The 18562-nt window shown below is 40.1% G+C and overlaps 1 protein-coding gene across 2 annotated transcripts in view; it reads left to right on the forward strand.

Moving 5' to 3' along the window:
• Positions 1-3099: 3099 nt before the first annotated feature.
• ZDHHC13 (zinc finger DHHC-type containing 13) overlaps positions 3100-18562 on the forward strand; it is a 48052-nt gene continuing 32589 nt past the window's right edge. Inside the window, exons 1-2 of one of the 2 annotated variants that reach the window (XM_029209258.1) lie at positions 3100-3190; positions 17941-18086. In XM_029209258.1, the coding sequence (XP_029065091.1) occupies positions 3164-3190; positions 17941-18086 (173 nt within the window). In that variant the 5' untranslated portion in view covers positions 3100-3163. The remainder of the gene's footprint in view (positions 3191-17940; positions 18087-18562) is intronic. The other variant, XM_029209259.1, reaches the window with a different exon arrangement.

Consider the following 18562-nt stretch of genomic DNA (forward strand, 5'->3'; position numbering starts at 1 on the left):
ATGTGAAGACACAGGGAGAAGACGGCAAGCCAAGGAGAGAGGCATTAGAAGAAACAACCCTGCTGACACCTTGATCTTGGACGCTGGCCTTTAGAATTGTGAGAAAATAAATTTCTGTTGTTTAAGCCAGCCAGCCTGTGGTACTTTGTTATGGCAGCCCTAAGCCAACTAATACACACAGTAAAGTTTGGACTGGAAGCCAGGTCTGCTGAATCTCTCTCCTAAGCCCTTTACGTGACACCATCCAGATGGTCCATTTGGTGCTCTCTCCAGCACCCACTACTGATGGGGATGGTGGCGATGATGATAACAGCTAACCCACGGATACTGCCTATCAGGTACCACACACGCTTCTCAGTACTTTACACACAACAGCTCATTTAGTTCTCCCAACAGCCCTGTGAAGTAAGCATTATTTATTGTCCCATTTTTTTAAAAAAATTTTTAATTTATTTTTGGCTGCGTTGGGTCTTCGTTGCTGCGTGCAGGCTTTCTCTAGTTGTGGCGAGCAGGGGCTACTCTTCGTTTCGGTGCATGGGCTTCTCACTGCGGTGGTTTCTCTTGTTGTGGAGCACAGGCTCTAGGAGCACGCGCTTCAGTAGTTGTGGCACGTGAGCTCAGTAGTGGTGGCTCGCGGACCCTAGAGCGCAGGCTCAGTAGTTGTGGCGCATGGCCTTAGTTGCTCCACGGCATGTGGGATCTGCCCAGAGCAGGGATCGAACCCCTGTCCGCTGCATTGGCAGGAGGGTTCTTTAACCACTGTGCTACCACGGAGGTCCCTATTTTCCCATTTTTACAGATGAGGAAACTGAAACGCAAAGAGATTGAGCAACTTGCCCAAGAGCATATGACAACTCAGTGCTTGTACTGGGATTCAGGCCCAGGCAGTCTGCTCCAGGAACGTGCCCTCACCCATCTGGCTGTTCTCCAGTGTTATGTCTACATGCCAAGCCAGAGGCATTTTCAAAGATGAGAGGTAATGATGGCACTTTGAGGCCTCACTGGGTTTGCTTTCCTATAGCCATAAATTATGGATATACTCATCCCAATCTGAAGTGGCTCACTGGAAGCATAAAACAAACAAGCAGAGGGAAGCAGGAGCCTTGCTAAAGAGTAGAGCATTAGGATTTATTTGTTCCAGAATCTTCTTATATGTTAGGACATCAGTGAGGAAACATTGAAATAGCAGATTTCAAGCCTCCCTCAAGCAAAAACATCTTCTTTTTTTTTTTTTCAGTACGCGGGCCTCTCACTGTTGTGGCCTCTCCCGTTGCGGAGCACAGGCTCCGGACGCGCGGGCTCGGTGGCCATGGCTCACGGGCCCAGCCGCTCCGTGGCATGTGGGATCCTCCCGGACCGGGGCACGAACCCGCGTCCCCTGCATCGGCAGGCGGACTCTCAACCACTGCACCACCAGGGACGCCCCAGCAAAAACATCTTCTAATTCAGTCCTTAAAAGTGAAACAACCAAACCACTTCAGCCAAAGCACTTTGCAGTAAGAGGCCTGGGTTTGAATCCTTTCTCAACCACTTACCAGCTGAGTGACTTGGGGTTTATGAAATCCATCTGAACCACAGTTTTTCCTTCTGGGAGATGGGGAAAATGACACCCATCTCACGGATTAGACATAATATATTCAAAAACATTGTCACAGGTGCCTATACATAGTAAGTGATCAATAAACAGAGCTCTTGTTAGCTAAGCAAAATGACCATACCTAAAGGCTCTCCTCTGTGAAGCCTTGCCCAATGTCTCAACCTGTCTGTCCAAGTTCATTGCTTGCTCTACTGGCTCTTGAGGGAAGTTGCTTGCACTTCTATTTGTCACTCAGTTTGTCCTTCCTTCCATCATAGAAGTTGATGACACACCTATCCATCTGTGCATCCACTCAGTAAAACTGTAGCATTTTTTTTATGTCCCAGTGCTGTGCCAGGCACTGGAAGTTCACAGGTGGATACAATAAGGTCCCACCCTTCAAGGCGTAGGGCTTTTGGGGCAACTCAGGGCTGGGTGTGCCCAATAGGCAGGGGTACTATAATAATAACAATAAAAATTTACAATTATATTGTACTGAAGTATTTGTCATAGGAAAAACCAGCACTTTGTTCAATTTCTAGACATTTATTTTATGATTTAGAACTATTTTAATAGAATAAGGGAGTCATAATGTTTTCGATTCTTTTCCAATTTAACTTCCAAAGGTTTGCTTTGGCAACAGATACATTAAGGAATAATTGCAAAGACTGTATTAAATGGTGGGCTAGAAAAAGCTCCAGTATTTTCTGGGGGCTGAGGTAGGAGAGCCCCATTGGCCCACTGGACTCCCCAAGGGCAGGAACCAAGCTTTCTGCTAGCTTCATAGCTGTCCTTCAAGCTGAACAGAGCTTAGATGCCACCTTTTTCAGGGCAGCCCAAAAAACGGCATGGAGAGTGCAGATGGGGGGCTCTTGCCCAATCCTCCTCTAGTCTGAGTGGTGGAACTCATATATTTTCTGGTTTGTGTGAGGAAACAGAACCCCAGATGGTGAAAGGGACTTGCCCAAGATCACAGGAACAGACAGTGGCAAATGTTTTAATAGTTAACATTTATTGATTCCTTCTTACGTCAAACATTGGCTAAGGGGCTTTACATGCTTTTTCTCATTTAATCCTTCTGACAATTCTGTGAAGTAGGTACCCTTATTTTCTCCATTTCACAGATGAGGAAAATGGAGGTAAAGTAAGAGACTCACAAGGTCATCTAGCTATTACGCAGCCAAGTCCGGATTTGCACTCGGTAGATGGTGGTTGATGTTGGAATAACAGCCCGATCCTGGACCTGTACGAGGGGCAGGATGAAGCATGCGGACCGGTGGACACCTACCTGGGCGAGCAGTGCACAGTCTCGGCCAGCGACTGTTATCGCCCGGCGTGGGTGGCTCGGGGACTGAACCTCCAACTGACTACTCCCAGCTAGCTTCCCTGGGGGCGCGAAAGTCCCGCCCCCAGCCGAGGAGAAGGCAGGGATTGGCTCTCTCGATGCCGATTGACGGCTCAGGGCTCGAGTGGCAGCCGCGGTGGAGGCGGGGCCACGAGCAGGAAGTGAGAGTGGAGGCGGCTCCAGACAGGCTGGCCAGCGGGCAGCTGCCGCCACTTTGCCGAGTCGCCGCCGCCACTGCGGAGATGGAGGGGCCGGGGCTGGGCTCGCAGGTGAGTGCGGTTGGGCGCAGGCTGTCCCGGGGGCTCGGAGGGCGGCCGCGGCTGTGGAGAGAGGGAGGGCATGGGTGTTAGGTAGCTCGCAGAGGGGCCTCCGGGGGCAGAGGGGCCGGGGCCGGGGAGGAAGAAGCCTGGAAACACCGAGAATGATGCAGGGAATTCTCTCCGAGGCGACCGGGAAGAAAAGGCAAGGACAGGGATGAGTGCCATACCGGCCCTCCATCCACCTGCGGTCCGGGGCGCCCCGTGCCCGGCAGGGACCCATGCGGGCCCTGGGAGGGGAGGGTGGCGTTCCTGGGAGAGGTGTCAGCTGACACACCTGAGTTGGACCAGCCCGTTTTGACATTGGCCTGGAGTCTATGAGGTTCTAATCATTTCTTTTTCGGCCGGGGCGTCTGGGAACCCGCCTTCGCTCCTCCCAGCCCTGTTTTAGCTCTCGTTCCCACATCCTTGCTTACTCTTTGAAAGATTTGAGGCTGCTTGTTTAGGCTGGAGAAAGGCGGGGGGGTGGGGCGGTGGCAGGAAAGGGAGGTACGTGATAGCTATCTGCAAAATCCCAAAGGACTCTGTTCTGTGGAGGAGGTCGTACTAGAAGCCAGATGTAGTTTCAGAAAACAGAAGGGGCCAGTGGGGAAAGTTACAGGAGATATATGTTAGCTCCAAGAAAACTAGATTTCTGTCGTTTTTGCTTATGGTCCCGACTGGCATATTATAGCTGTTTACTTAATTTTTGTTGAATACATGAAAAATATTCAGATTCAGCCAATGTTTAGTGAGTTCTTAGCATATGCCAAGTGCTTTTATATGCATTATTTAATTCCAGAATTAAAGCATCCTTAAGAAGGTGATATCATCCCCATTTACAGATGAGAAAACCGAAGCTCTCTCCAGCAGCTGGAGTGAATTAGGTAGTAGATTTTCTGTCCCTAGTGGGATTCAAGCAGTTTGAGATGATTCGGTTAGTTGGCCTCTAAAAAAAAGTCTTTTGCCTATTGAGTGTTCCCTCACAGTCCCCCTTTCTCTTCCTGCTTTCAGCAATCTGATGTAGGTTTAAGTGAGGAACAAGACAGGTGGGGAAGCTGTTGGGTGTTCTTCCATTTTGATAGAATAAAAAAGGTTTGCAAGCAGACCATATATTACAAAAGGGTGTAGAATCTTCACATGGAAACTATGTCTCATTTGTTTTTTGTTTTTTTCCCCTCAGAGTTTCAGGGAAACGTTGGTAGCAGTAATGATCATACCTTAATTACTGCCACTCATTTACAAAAGCCTTCAAGTGCTTGAAGTTCGTTACCTTGTTCTGCAGGGAAGATTGCCCTGCCCGAATTCCCTGCCAGATGGAGGGAGAGAATGATTCAGGGGTTGAAATTAAATGGGCCAAGGTAGAGAGATCATTGTTGTTGTTAATAATTATTGGTATTAACTTTTTCAGTAATAGCAAAAGATTTTACCTATATAAGATGCTCTACAGTTTGCAAAATACTTCCCTATTGTTATTCCTCACTGTGACCCTGTGAGGTGGGGAGGGGTTATTATTCCAGTTTTAGAGATAAGAATTGAGGTTCAAAAAACTGGAGTCATGGAGATCCCTGGTGGTCCAGTGGTTAGGACTCAGTGCTTTCACTGCTGTGGCCCGGGTTCAATCCCTGGTCGGGGAACTAAGATCCTGCAAGTTGTGTGATGTGGCCATAAAAAAAAAAAAATTGGAGTCAGTTGTTAAAAGTCAAATAGCTGCTGAGAGAGCCAAGACTTCATTCGTTCTACCAGGTGTTAAGCACTGTTATAGGTGCTGGAGATAAATCAGTGAACAAAACAGATAAAAACATTCCTGCTCTGGTTGAATTTGGTTCCCCTGATTCCAGCTGATAGGTTTTTGCCAGAACTGTCTGGCCCCCAGTTTCCTCTCTGACCTCATTTTTTACTACTTTCTTGCTTGCTCAATCAACCACAGCTATGCTGGCCCCAAGGCCTTTGCACTTAGTATTCGCTCTATCTGGAGAACTCTTTCTTCATATAACCACATGGCTTACCCCCCCCCACCTTTGTAAGGTCTTGACACAATCGTCACCTCAATGTGGTAGGCCTTCCCCATCACTGCCACTACCAGCAACATTCCTTAACCTCCTTCCTTCCTTTATATTTCTTCTCGGCATTTAATACCATTAACATACTCTGTAAATAATTGTCCAGTGAATGAGCTTGGATACTTAGCTCTGTTAATACAGAATGCTTCTGTTAATGCCATGAGAAATTTTCATGGCTATCTGTCAGATCTCTGTTTCTCTCTTTGTTTTATTTGATAATCTGTCAGGATTTTGACCCTCATCAGTGTTTAAATATGGTTTTCTAGATCTTGGTTTTTCTCTTAAATTAATTAACTTTAACAGTACTTATTTACTATTTAGAAAATATAATTGGATTTAAGATATCTCCACGTGAGAAATATCTCTTATATCTTAAGTATGTTCCAGTCGTCTATTGCTGTGTAACAAACCATCCCAAATCATAGTGGTGTAAACCAGCCATTGTCATGCTCATGGACTGTGCGTCGGGACTTTGGCCAGGGCAAAACAGGGATGGTTTGTTTCTGCTCCACCATGTCCGGAGCCTCTGCTGGAAAGACTTGTCACCTGGGATGACTTGCTAGCTGGGGCTGGTAACATCTGATGGTTCCCTCACTCACATGTCTGGTGGTTGATGCTGACTTTGAGTAGAGGCACCTACATGTGGCCTGGGCCTCTGGACAGCATGGTAGCTGGGTTCCAAGAGTGAGCATTTCAAGAGACAGAAAGAGGAAGCTGCCAGTTTCTGAGGCCTGAACCTGCAAACTGGCAGAGCATCACTTCTGTGGTATTTTATTAGTGAAGCAATCACTAATAAAACTCTTATGAGTTTGCTGGTGTCTTAAGAATTTGCTTGGTCTATTCTGTTACCTTAACATTGTAGGCAGCCATACATCAGTTACGCTTCCACTGCCACAAAGGGTGTTTGTTTATGCGGTGATGCCTTTACCAGTACACATGTCAATAATGACTACTGTAACAGCTCCTCTTAGAACCATACAACATGGATTTGGAAAGAACTGTATAGCTATATTCACCTGCTCCTTGCATTTTACAAATGTAGCAACTGAAGCCAAAAATCGGATAGATGATTAGCCACCATCATACAGCCGCCTGAAATCTGAGACTTGGGCCTTGTTCTCAAGGAGTTTACCTTTCACCATGGTAAAATGAAACAACTAGAGAGTACTTAGAAAAACATTTTCTTGATAACCAGAGAGTAATTTCTAAGAAGGATATAGTATCATGACAAACTTTGCTTTAATCTTTGTGATGGGAATGTATGGTTGTTTTCCTTAAACATTTTTATGCGACTCTCTGAAGGTAACCTCCCCCAAATCAGGTCATCTCCTTTCTCACCTGTAGCTCTTATGGCAGAATCCTGGGAGGGAGTGATATCTAGAGCAAAGGACATAGCTTAGAGCTGTGGCCGCTAAGCTTTTTTGATGATGCACTCCTATCAGTAAAGCAGTTTTGAGCTTGCACCCCTAGAGTAAAACCGCAGTGTGGCAAGTAGGATTTGAAATGTTCATTTTTGTAAAATGTCATGTATTGTGAGATTAAGGGAATGATGAGTGGCACGTGCCCTGCAAGCTGGCTGGAGCTCAGGCCGCCAGCTGTGCAGTCCACATCATCCAGGTACCACTGACTGCAGTTTGTCGTCCATGGTTGGCCATTGATCACTCTAACTTATGTGTTAATGGGGATGATTCCGTGTCATGTGGTTGGCTGGGACTTAAAAAGTTCAGCTCCCCTCTGTTTGATGTACCTGGGGGCTGGGGAAAGGAGCCAGTCTCTAAATTCATATTGTCATGGAGCATGTTATTGTAGGATTTGACAATGTGTTTCTAAATTGTATTCATGAGTGAATAGCTCAGTATATACTCATGGTAAGGTTTTGAATTAAAGATAGTAAATGTAAGTCTGCTTCAAATCAGCCTTCTTGATAATTTGTAATTTTTTTTGGAGGGAGGCTGGCTTTTTGTTAGATCAGCTTAGATTGTCTTTGTTTCTACTTTATGTGGCCAGTAAAGAGCACCTGCTATGAGAAGTGTCAGCTCTGCCATTTTCTTGTTTGCTTGTACTTTTACTATCGTTATTATTTCAGTTCGTGGCTTCTTTGTAGTAGTAATCAGTTTAAGCCACTTGCTTATTTTGGGAGGGGTAACTTTAAAATTAGTAAGTAGTTAAAATGAGATACTATACCTTGAAAATTACTTAGCCTGATGTATACTGCAAAATGTTGAAGGTCCCACTGTAACCCCTCTGGGTGTGGACTTTTACTCTGTCCCCAAGTTACCTTGTAAACAGACCATGAGGAGTGACCTACTTGATATACAGATTAAGTGAGGCTGCCAGGGCTAAGAATTCATAAATCTTTTTTTTAAAAAATAAATTCATTTATTTATTTATTTTTGGCTGTGTTGGGTCTTTGTTGCTGCGTGGTCTTTTCTCTAGTTGTGGCGAGCAGGGGGTACTCTTTGTTGTGATGCGTGGGCTTCTCATTGCGGTGGATTCTGTTGTTGCGGAGCTCGGGCTCTAGGCGCGTGGGCTTCAGTAGTTGTGGCACGTGGGTTCGGTAGTTGTGGCTCGCAGGCTCTAGAGCGCAGGCCCAGTAGTTGTGGTGCAAGGGCTTAGTTGCTCCACGGCATGTGGGATCTTCCCGGAGCAGGACTCTAACCGGTGTCCCCTGCGTTGGCAGGCGGATTCTTAACCACTGCGCCACCAGGGAAGCCCCCAGAATTCATAAATCTTAAAGAAGCCAAATGTATAAATTTTTGTGCATTCCCGTCCTCTTTTTTTTTTTAAAAAAGGAAAAGTCATTATAACAGGTTTAACATTTTCTTCCATTACCTAATGGGTCACTGAGTGTTTGGCCTTGAGTGCACTTGCCTCACTCTGGAGACCATTGACTTTGAAAACAGGCTTTGAGTTTATATAATCATTTTTAGGTTTTACTCTGATCTGGATTTGGACAAAAAATGATGACGTGAACAGAAAGTACCTCTTGTTCTCTCGTCTTTGTCACCCATTTTTGCCATTTAATCACATATTGCTTCCATTATCACTTTACGCTCTTTGTCTCTGACTTAGCTGCCCAATTAGACTTAAACTCTTGGAGGATACATACCCACATCTTCTGTTTTCCTAGCATAATGCTTTGCACATCATAAATACACAGTAATTAATTGCTGAATAAATAAATGCTTTTAATAAATAAATGCTCTTTACATTGAAATGTGTAATCCACCTCAACTTTCTGCATGAAAAGTGAAGCTGATGTCCTTAATGCCTTAAGGCATAATGAGAAGCAATAAATTTGTATCTGTATAATATGTGACATTTATTTGTGATGAAAAGTCTGTATATAAACAAAGTCTTGATCTTCCTAATATATAAATGGAAACTGATAGACAATCCACTAGAAAAACAGTAGACTATGAAAAGGCAACCCACAAAAGAGAAAGTATGAGAGCCAATAAAGAACAAACAATCAAACTCAGATTCATTAGTAACTAGGGGCATGCAAATGTAAAACAAGATGCCATTTTTTTAGCCATCAGATTGGCAAGATTGTAAAAAGATTGATAATATTCAGTTAGGAGGTTTGTAGGGAAAAAGAACACTTACATACTTGCCTGTTGGGAGTGTGAATTAGGGAAGGTCAGTATCTGTTTATGTTTAAAATACACATATTTTTTGACCCAGCAGTCCTGTGTTGGGGAATCAGTGTTATAGAATGTACAGGATGTTAATTATAGGGTTGTTTAGAGAGTGAATGCTGAAATCAACCTGCATGTCTAACAATAGGGAAATGATTGAATAAATTATGCTAGATCTATACAGTGGAATAGTATTCAACTGTTACTTGTTACTGACCTACAGCACTGTGCATGATATATTGTTAGGTGAGACAGGCAAGTTGATGAATAATTATATAATTGGATCCCATGTTTGGGGATAAATTTTGTTAAATATAAGAAGAAAATGATAAAAACCTATGTATCCTGTATAATGTTATATATGTTAAAGTATATACACATAGTGAGGAAGGATACACCAAACTGTTACTAATAGTATCTCTGTTGGTACAAGATTGGAAGGGAAAGAGTCCAGATTATCAACTCTTTATTCACTTTGGTATTGCTGGTGTTTTAAACTGAAAGTTTAAAAATTTTGTAATTTAAAAAGTCTAAGTTTTATATGAAAAGCAGACTGATTTCTCTGTCAATTTTAGCTACATCTGCTGTTTATTGACGCTGGAGAAATTCTGAGTGTAGTATATTCAGCACTTTCCTTGACCCCTTGTCTTCTTCCAGTTAGATGTAATTATAGTTACTGTGATATGGTGAAAAGTAATGCTCTTATTTATGTTTTAATCTAACTACCTATATGTTTATTATTTAGCTGTGTGTGTGTGTGTGTGTTTGTGTGTGTAAAATAAGAGTGTCATGCAGTGAGGTTGAATTTACCAGATAAATCGGAACTTATGTATTCAAAAAAGCATTTGTGGTTCTAGCTCTGGGTAAGATGGAGTAAAGCACACTCTACCCTGTCTGTCCCACTGAATGCACTAGATAGAAAGCTATTTAAGGATTCCCAAAAGAAAATTTTAGTGGGTAGGGTGGGGGAAAAAAACAGAATTCAAAAAACCACTGAACCAGGAACTAATTTACCTTTTTCCCATCTGGGTCCCCTCCTCTCTTCCACCGCCTTCTCCCTGGACTTGAACCCTGGAAGTGAGCATCCCTGCAGAGAGAGAGCACTTCTGGAGAAGCCCTCTAGTTCAGGTTCAAGGAGCAGGAAAGCGGACTCCTGGCAGCACAGGCACTGAAACTCTGAGGCAGGAGGACTTCCTCTCTGAACAGAGGAGTTGTAGTCCCAAGACAGTTCTTAGAGGTGACACCTGAAGCATGATCCATAAAAGAAAAAAATTGATACATTATACTTTATCAAAATTAAAAATTTTTGTTCTATGAAAGAGATGTAAGAAATGGGAAGGTAAGCTACAGACTGGGAGAACATATTTACAAATCACATATCTGACAAAGGACTTATGTCTAGCATGTGTGATACAAGGAACTCTCAAAACTTAGCAGTAAGAAAATAAATAGCCCAATTAAAAATGGGTAAAAAGACTTAGACAATTCACCAAAGAAGATATACAGATAGCAGATAGCACATGAAATGACACTCAGCCCGATTAGCCATTAGGGATATGCAAATTGAGACACTACTACACATCTATTATACTGACAGTATCAAGCGCCAGAGAGGATGCAGAGCAATTGGAGCTCTCATACGTTGCTAATGGCAATGCAGAGTGGTACAGCTACTCTGGAAAACAGTTCGGCCATTTCTTATAAACTTAACATCTACTTACCAGAGGGCCAAGCAGTCTCACTCTTAGAGAAGCAAGAACATATGTTCACACAAAATGAATGTTTATACAGCTCCATTTATAATTGCCAAAAGCTGGAAACAACCCGCGTGAGTGGTTTGAATGGATAAACGGTGATACATTCATATAATGGAATACTTTATAGCAAGGAAGGAACTATTAATAACATACAGCATTATGCTGAGTGAAAGAAGCCAGTCTTAGATTGTGTTCTGTCTAATTCCATTGTATGACATTCTGGGAAAGGTAAAACTAGTGATGAAGGACATGTCTGTGGTTGCCAGGAGTGGGGGTAGGGAGAGGGTGTGGCTAAAAAGGAATATCCTGAGGGAGTTTTTTGAGGTGTTGGAACTGTTCTGGATCCTGATTGCGGTAGTGGTTACAATTTACAGAACTATATACCAAAAAGTCAATTTAACTGTAAGGTAACTTAGAACAAAAGGATTTGCTCCTTCAGAGTAACCTGTTGAGGGGTTATGGACTTACTTCAGTAAAACTACTATTTGTTAAATCTTTTTTGGAATTCCTGGAGAATTGATGTAGACACATCATTCCAAGTATCTTCAATTTTCTATTTTTAATGTGTATTCATCCTTTGAGAATTTTTTTTAAACAATGAAAAGTTGGTCAGAGAGACAGTTGTGGTGAATAAGGCGGATAAAAGCCAGGTAACAACTTTATGGTAAAGAACAAGATGGGATTATAAAATAGTAAACCAGTTTTGATTTCTAGGAATGATTTGCTAGATATTTGATGTGAACCTCCACCTTAAATGCAACTAAAAATGCTGGATACAGTATAAAATCTTAAGTGTTTTATATTTTTGATGCTACTGTAAATTTTAAAAAAGATTCCTGAGGATTTTCTGTGTACAGGATCATGCTGTCTGCAAATAAAGGTGGATTTGCTTCTTTCCTAATCTGTATGCACTTTTCTTTCCCTTACTCTATTATTGTGTCTAGGTCTTCAGTACATTGTTGATTAGAAGTGGTGATAGTGGGCATCCTTGCTTTGTTTCAGTCTTTAGAGTTCAAGCATTCAGTCTTTTACCATTGACTGTATGGTAGCTGTAGATTTTTTAAAAATGCTCCTGATTAGGTTGAGGAAGTTCCCTTCTTTCCCTAGTGTGCTAAGTGTTTTTATCATGCATGGGTGTTGAATTCTGTCAAATGCTTATTCTACTGAAATGAGTATATTTATTTTGTTAATATGGTGAATTGCACTGATTTCTTTTGAAATGTTTAAGCTTGGTTGTAATGTATATTATCCTTTTTATATATTACTGAATACAGTTTTGTTAATATTTCATTTAGGATCTTTTCATCTGTGTTCATGAAGGATATTGAGTCTATAGTTTTCTTTACTGCTTATGTCTGTTGGTTTTAGTATCAGGATAATGCTGCCTCCTAAAATGAGCTGGGAAGCAGTCCCTCTGTATTCTGAAGGAGTTGGTATCATTTCTTCCTTGAGTGTTTTCATAGACTATGCCAGTTAAAAGTCATGTGGGCCTGGAGTTGTTTTGTTTTGTTTAATGGGAAGTTTTAAAATTATGAACTCAATTTCTTTAATAGATAGAGTGCTACTCATTTCTTTTCAAGTCCATTTTGATAACTTGTGTCTTTCGAGATATTTTATGCATTTCACCTGGGTTGTTGAATTTAGTGGCATAAAGATGTTCACAGAAGCCCCTTATTACCCTTTTAATATTTACAGAATCTTATAATGATGTCCCCTTTTTAAAACTTGCTATTTGTCATTGACATCTTTTTTCTTGATCGGTCTGACTAGAGCTTTATCAATTTTATTGATTTATTCTTTCCAAAGAACCAGCTTTTGGTTTCAGTGATTTTCTGCATTTTTTTCTTTTTTGTATTTCATGGATTTCCCTATCTTTATTGTTTCCTTCATTCTGTCTACTTGGGATTTAATTTTTTTTTCTCTAGATCCTTAAGATGAAAGCTTAGATCATTTATTTTAGTTTCTTCTTTTTTCCTGTTATAAGCATTTAAAGCTAAAAATTCACTCTATTTAGAAAAGTGTTGTTTTGTTTCCAAATATTTGAGAATATTCCACATATCGTTTGGTTATTGATTTTTTTAAAACATCTTTATTGGAGTATAATTGCTTTACAATGTTGTATTAGTTTCTGCTGTATAACAAAGTGAATCAGCTATATTTATACATTTATCCCCATATCCCTTTGCTCTTGCATCTCCCTCCCACCCTCCCTATCCCACCCCTCTAGGTGGTCACAAAGCACCGAGCTGATCTCCCTGTGTGATGCAGCTGCTTCCCACTAGCTATCTATTTTACATTTGGCAGTGTATATATGTCAGTGCTACTCTTTCACTTCGTCCTAGCTTCCCTTCCCTCTCCCCGTGTCCTCAAGTCCATTCTCTAGGTCTGCATCTTTATTCCTATCCTGCCCCTAGGTTCTTAAGAACCTTTTTTTTTTTTTTTTTTAGATTCCATATATATACGTTAGCATACAGTATTTATTTTTCTCTTTCTGACTTACTTCACTCTGTATGACATGCTAGGTCCATCTGCCTCACTACAAGTAACTCAATTTCATTTCTTTTTATGGCTGAGTAATATTCCATTGTATATATGTGCCACATCTTCTTTATGCATTCATCTGTCGATGGACACATAGGCTGCTTCCATGTCCTGGCTATTGTAAAGAGAGCTGCAGTGAACATTGTGGTATGTGACTCTTTTTGAATTATGGTTTTCTCCAAGTATATGCCCAGTAGTGGGATTGCTGGGTCGTATGGTAGTTCTACTTTTAGTTTTTTAAGGAAACTCCATATTGTTCTCCATAGGGAGGACAATTTACATTTCCACCAACAGTGCAAGAGGGTTCCCTTTGCTCCACACCCTCTTCAGCATTTATTGTGTGTAGATTTTTTGATGATGGCCATTCTGACCAGTGTGAGGTGATACCTCATAGTGGTTTTGATTTGCATTTCTCTAATGATTTGTGGTGTTGAGCATCCTTTCATGTGTTTGTTGGCAATCTGTATGTCTTCTTCGGAGAAATGTCTATTTAGATCTGCCCATTTTTGGATTCGGTTTTTTGTTTTTTTGATATTGAGCTGCATGAGCTGCTTGTATATTTTGGAGATTAATCCTTTGTCAGTTCCTTTGTTTGCAGATATTTTCTCCCATTCTGAGGGTTGTCTTTTGGTCTTGTTTATGGTTTCCTTTGCTATGCAAAAGCTTGTTTCATTAGGTTCCATTTAAAAATTTTTGTTTTTATTTGCATTTCTCTAGGAGGTGGGTCAAAAAGGATCTTGCTGTGATTTATGTCATGGAGTGTTGTGCCTATGTTTTCCTCTAAGAGTTTGATAGTGTCTGGCCTTACATTTAGTTCTTTAATCCATTTTGGGTTTATTTTTGTGTATGGTGTTAGGGAGTGTTCTAATTTCATTCTTTTACATGTAGCTGTCCAGTTTTCCCAGCACCACCTATTGAAGAGGCTGTCTTTTCTCTATTGTATATTCTTGCCTCCTTTATCAAAGATAAGGTGACCATATGTGTGTGGGTTTATCTCTGGGCTTTCTATCCTGTTCCATTGATCTATCTTTCTGTTTTTGTGCCAGTACCATACTGTCTTGATTACTGTAGCTTTGTAGTATAGTCTGAAGTCAGGGAGCCTGATTCCTCCAGCTCCATTTTTCTTTCTCAAGATTGCTTTGGCTATTTGGGGTCCTTTGTGTTTCCATACAAATTGTGAAATTTTTTGTTCTAGTTCTGTGAAAAATGCCATTGGTAGTTTGGTAGGGATTGCATTGAATCTGTAGATTGCTTTGGGGAGTATAGTCATTTTCACAATATTGATTCTTCCAATCCAAGAACATGGTATATCTCTCCATCTGTTGGTGTCATCTTTAATTTCTTTCATCAGTGTCTTATAGTTTCCTGCATACAGGTCTTTTGTCTCCCTAGGTAGGTTTATTCCTAGCTAATTTATTCTTTTTGTTGCAGTGGTAAATGGGAGTGTTTCTTTAATTTCTCTTTCAGATTTTTTGTCCTTAGTGTATAGGAATGCAAAAGATTTCTGTGCATTACTTTTGTATCCTGCTACTTTACCAGGTTCATTAGATAGCTCTAGTAGTTTTCTGGTAGCATCTTTAGGATTCTCTACGTATAGTATCATGTCATCTGCAAACAGTGACAGTTTTACTTCTTTTCCAATTTGGGTTACTTTTCTTTTTCTTCTCTGATTGCCATGGCTAAAACTTCCAAAAACTATTTTGAATACTAGTGGTAAGAGTAGGCAACCTTGACTTGTTCCTGATCTTAGAGGAAATGGTTTCAGTTTTTCACCATTGAGAATGATGTTGGCTGTGGGTTTGTCGTATGTGGCCTTTATTATGTTGATGTAGGTTCCCTCTATGCCTACTTTCTGGAGAGTTTTTATCATAAATGGGAGTTGAATTTTGTCAAAAGCTTTTTCTGCATCTATTGAGATGATCATATGGCTTTTATCCTTCAGTTTGTTAATACGGTGTATCACATTGATTGATTTGTGTATATTGAAGAATCCTTGCATTGCTGGGTTAAACCCCACTTGATCATGGCGTATGATCCTTTTAATGTGCTCTGCATTCTGTTTGTTAGTATTTTATTAAGGATTTTTGCATCTATGTTAATCAGTGATATTGGCCTGTAGGTTTCTTTTTTTGTGACATCTTTGTCTGGTTTTGGTCTCCGGGTGATGGTGGCCTCGTAGAATGAGTTTGGGAGTGTTCCTCCCTCCGCTACATTTTGGAAGAGTTTGAGAAGGGTAGGTGTTAGCTCTTCTCTTTGATAGACTTCACCTGTGAAGCCACCTCATCCTGGGCTTTTGTTTGTTGGAAGATCTCTATTAACAGTTTCAATTTCAGTGCTTGTGATAGGTCTGTTCACATTTTCTGTTTTTTTCCTGGTTCAGTCTTGGAGGGTTGTACTTTTCTAAGAATTTGTCCATTTCTTCCAGGTGGTCCATTTTATTGGCACATAGTTGCTTGTAGTAATCTCTTGATTTTTAATTTAATTCCATTTGTGGTCAGAGAACATACTCTGTATGAATTCAGCCCATTTAAGGTTGTTGAGGCTTGTTTTATGGCCCAATGTATTATATGTCTTGCTGAGTGTTAAATGTGTACTTGAAACAATATCTTTTCTCTTGTTGGATGTAATTTTATGAAAATGTCAGCTGGATCCAGTTGGTGGATAGTGTTAAGTGTTCTCTGTCCTTTTCTGATTTCTCTCCTCTTCTCTATGCAGTGTGGTTTTCTGTTTACTCATTCCATCAGTTGCTGAAAGAAGTATTAAAATATTCAACTTTAATTGTGAATCTTTCTATTTTTCTTTTTTGCTTCATGAATTTTAAAGTTCCTTTTGGGTGCATATGTGTTTAAGATTGTTATGTCTTTTTTTCCTTAAGTCACTTAAAAATTTGTTTATTTATTTTCTTTATTTTTCTGGCTGCATCGGGTCTTAGTTGTGGCATGCAGGATCTTTGTTGCGGTACGTGGGCTTCTCTCTAGTTGTGGCGGGCAGGTTTTCTCTTTAGTTGTGGCTCCAGAGCACATGGGCTCTGTAGTTTGTGGCATGTGGGCTCTCTCTTTGAGATGCGTGAGCTCAGTAGTTGTGGCGTGTGGGCTTAGTTGCCCTGCGGAATGTGGGATTTTAGTTTCCTGACCAGGGATCGAACCCATGTCGCCTTAATTGGAAGCCAGATTCTTTACCACTGGACCGCCAGGAAGTCCTTGTTATGCTTCTTAATAAATTGGCTTCTTTAATATTTTGCAGTGTCCCTCCTCATCTCTGGTAATATTTCTTGTGCGGATGTCTACTTTGTCTTATACTAATATAACCACTACATTCCTTTTGCTTAGTATTCCTTTATGCATGGTATATATTTTTCTGTCCTTTTACTTTTAACTTATGTATGTTTTTATATTTAAAGTAGGTTTCTTGTAGACAATATGTAGTTTTTTAAAAAAAATCCAATCTAACAAACTCTGTCTTTCATTTGGTTTTCTTTAGACCATTTGTATTTAATGTGATTATCAATATAGTTAAGTTTAAATATATTATCTTGTACGTTTTTTCCTTCTCTGTTTTTGTTCATTTTTTCCCTACTTTTCCTGCATTTAAAAGAATATTGAGTGTCTTTTAAGTGTTTTATTTTATCTCTGCTATTGGCTTATTATATGACTTTGTTTTATTTGTTCAGAGATTGCTCTTGGGTTAACGTTATACATGTTAACTTATCACTGTCTTTCTGCAAATACTATTATAACATCTCTTATAACAGTGTATTTCTGTTTCTCTATTATCATCAAGGAATTAAAAAATGTAAAAAAGTGTGTTACATTTACCCACATAATTATACATATTTACCCATGTAGTTCTATCACTCTTTATTCCTTTGTATTGGTTCAGATTTCCATCTGTTATTATTTTCCTTTAGCCTGAAGAACGTCCTGTATCATTTCTTGTAGCATTAGGTCTGTTGGCAGTTTTCTTAGCTTTTGTTTGTTTGAAAAAAGTGTATATTTCACCCCTATTTTTCGAGAATATTTTTGTCGGTGTTTCCAGGTTTAGTTTTTTCTTTCAGCTTTTTTAAACTGTTTTGCTTTTGTCTTCTGGCTGGTACTTACTGATAAGAAGTCTGAATTCATTCTTATCTTTGTTTTTTTGAACATAGTATGTCTTTTTCCTTCGGCTGCTCTTTTTATCATTGGTTTCAAGTGATTATTATATGCCTTGGTGTAATATTATGAGGTTGGTTCTGCTTGGGTTTGTTGAGCTTGTAGGAGCTGTGTGTTTATAATTTTCACCAAATTTGGAAGATTTTTGTCTATTGTTTAGTCAAATATTTAAAACTATTTCCTCTTCCTCTTCTGGGACTCCAGTTATACATATTCAAGAACTTGATTCATTGGGAGGTATCCTTAGGGTGTGTCTACCATGACTCCCTGAAGCAGAGGCCTACTGTCAATACCCATGACCCTCCACCTACTACAAGTAGCAAAATCTATTGGTGCTTTTGCAGATGACCTTTGTTTTATGACAAAATATATAATTTGGAATTTTCTAATATTAAGCTTCTAATCCTAGTGGGTAGAATTAAAATGAAAATCTTCTGTAAGATATACCTCTAAGACTGAAAAAATAATCTTTTAATTAATAGATATTGTTGATAGTACCAAGTGCTTCATGATGTAATTGAATGTGACATTAATTCTCTTACTGAGCCTTGTCAAATTACTCTTACTCTTCAGTGCAGGAATCACAGCCACAGCCCCCACCCTCCAGGATTTGGTCGACACGAAGTCTGTGCACATGAAAACAAAGAACTTGCCAAGGCGAGAGAGGCTCTTCCTCTTACAGAGGATTCTAGTAACTGTGACATTGTAAAAGCTACTCAGTAAGTCTTCCCAATGTTTTGTTTTATCCTTAGGTTCTGTTGAATTGTTATAATGATGCATGTGTGGTTCATGGCACTCCAGTGTACACCTTCCTCCCTTCATTCTCCAGTGATAGTATGTTTGTCATACCAACATCAGAGCATTTAATACAGTACAGCTTAGCTGTTAATTATTAGTCTCTCCCATTAGATCCTGAGCAACTTCTGAGCAAAAGCATGTCTTTTTCATCTTTGTAACCCCAGTACTTTTACACAGTTTCTGTCTTCTATTAAGTGCCCAATAAATGTTTGTTGATTGAATGAATGGTTTTAAATGATACTAAAACTAGACCCTGAGTTTGAAACACAAATCTGAATCTTTTAAAATGTACTACAACCTAAATATGAAGATGGGATAGAAAAATATCAACTCACACATTGGTGTGTAGTTTAAACATTTATTTATTGAGTACTTTCTATGTACCTGTTGTTCTGGG

The sequence above is a fragment of the Monodon monoceros genome, unplaced genomic scaffold, assembly GCF_005190385.1.
Source record: "Monodon monoceros isolate NGI ecotype Baffin Bay Population unplaced genomic scaffold, NGI_Narwhal_1 Super_Scaffold_7, whole genome shotgun sequence".
NCBI lineage: Eukaryota > Metazoa > Chordata > Mammalia > Artiodactyla > Monodontidae > Monodon > Monodon monoceros.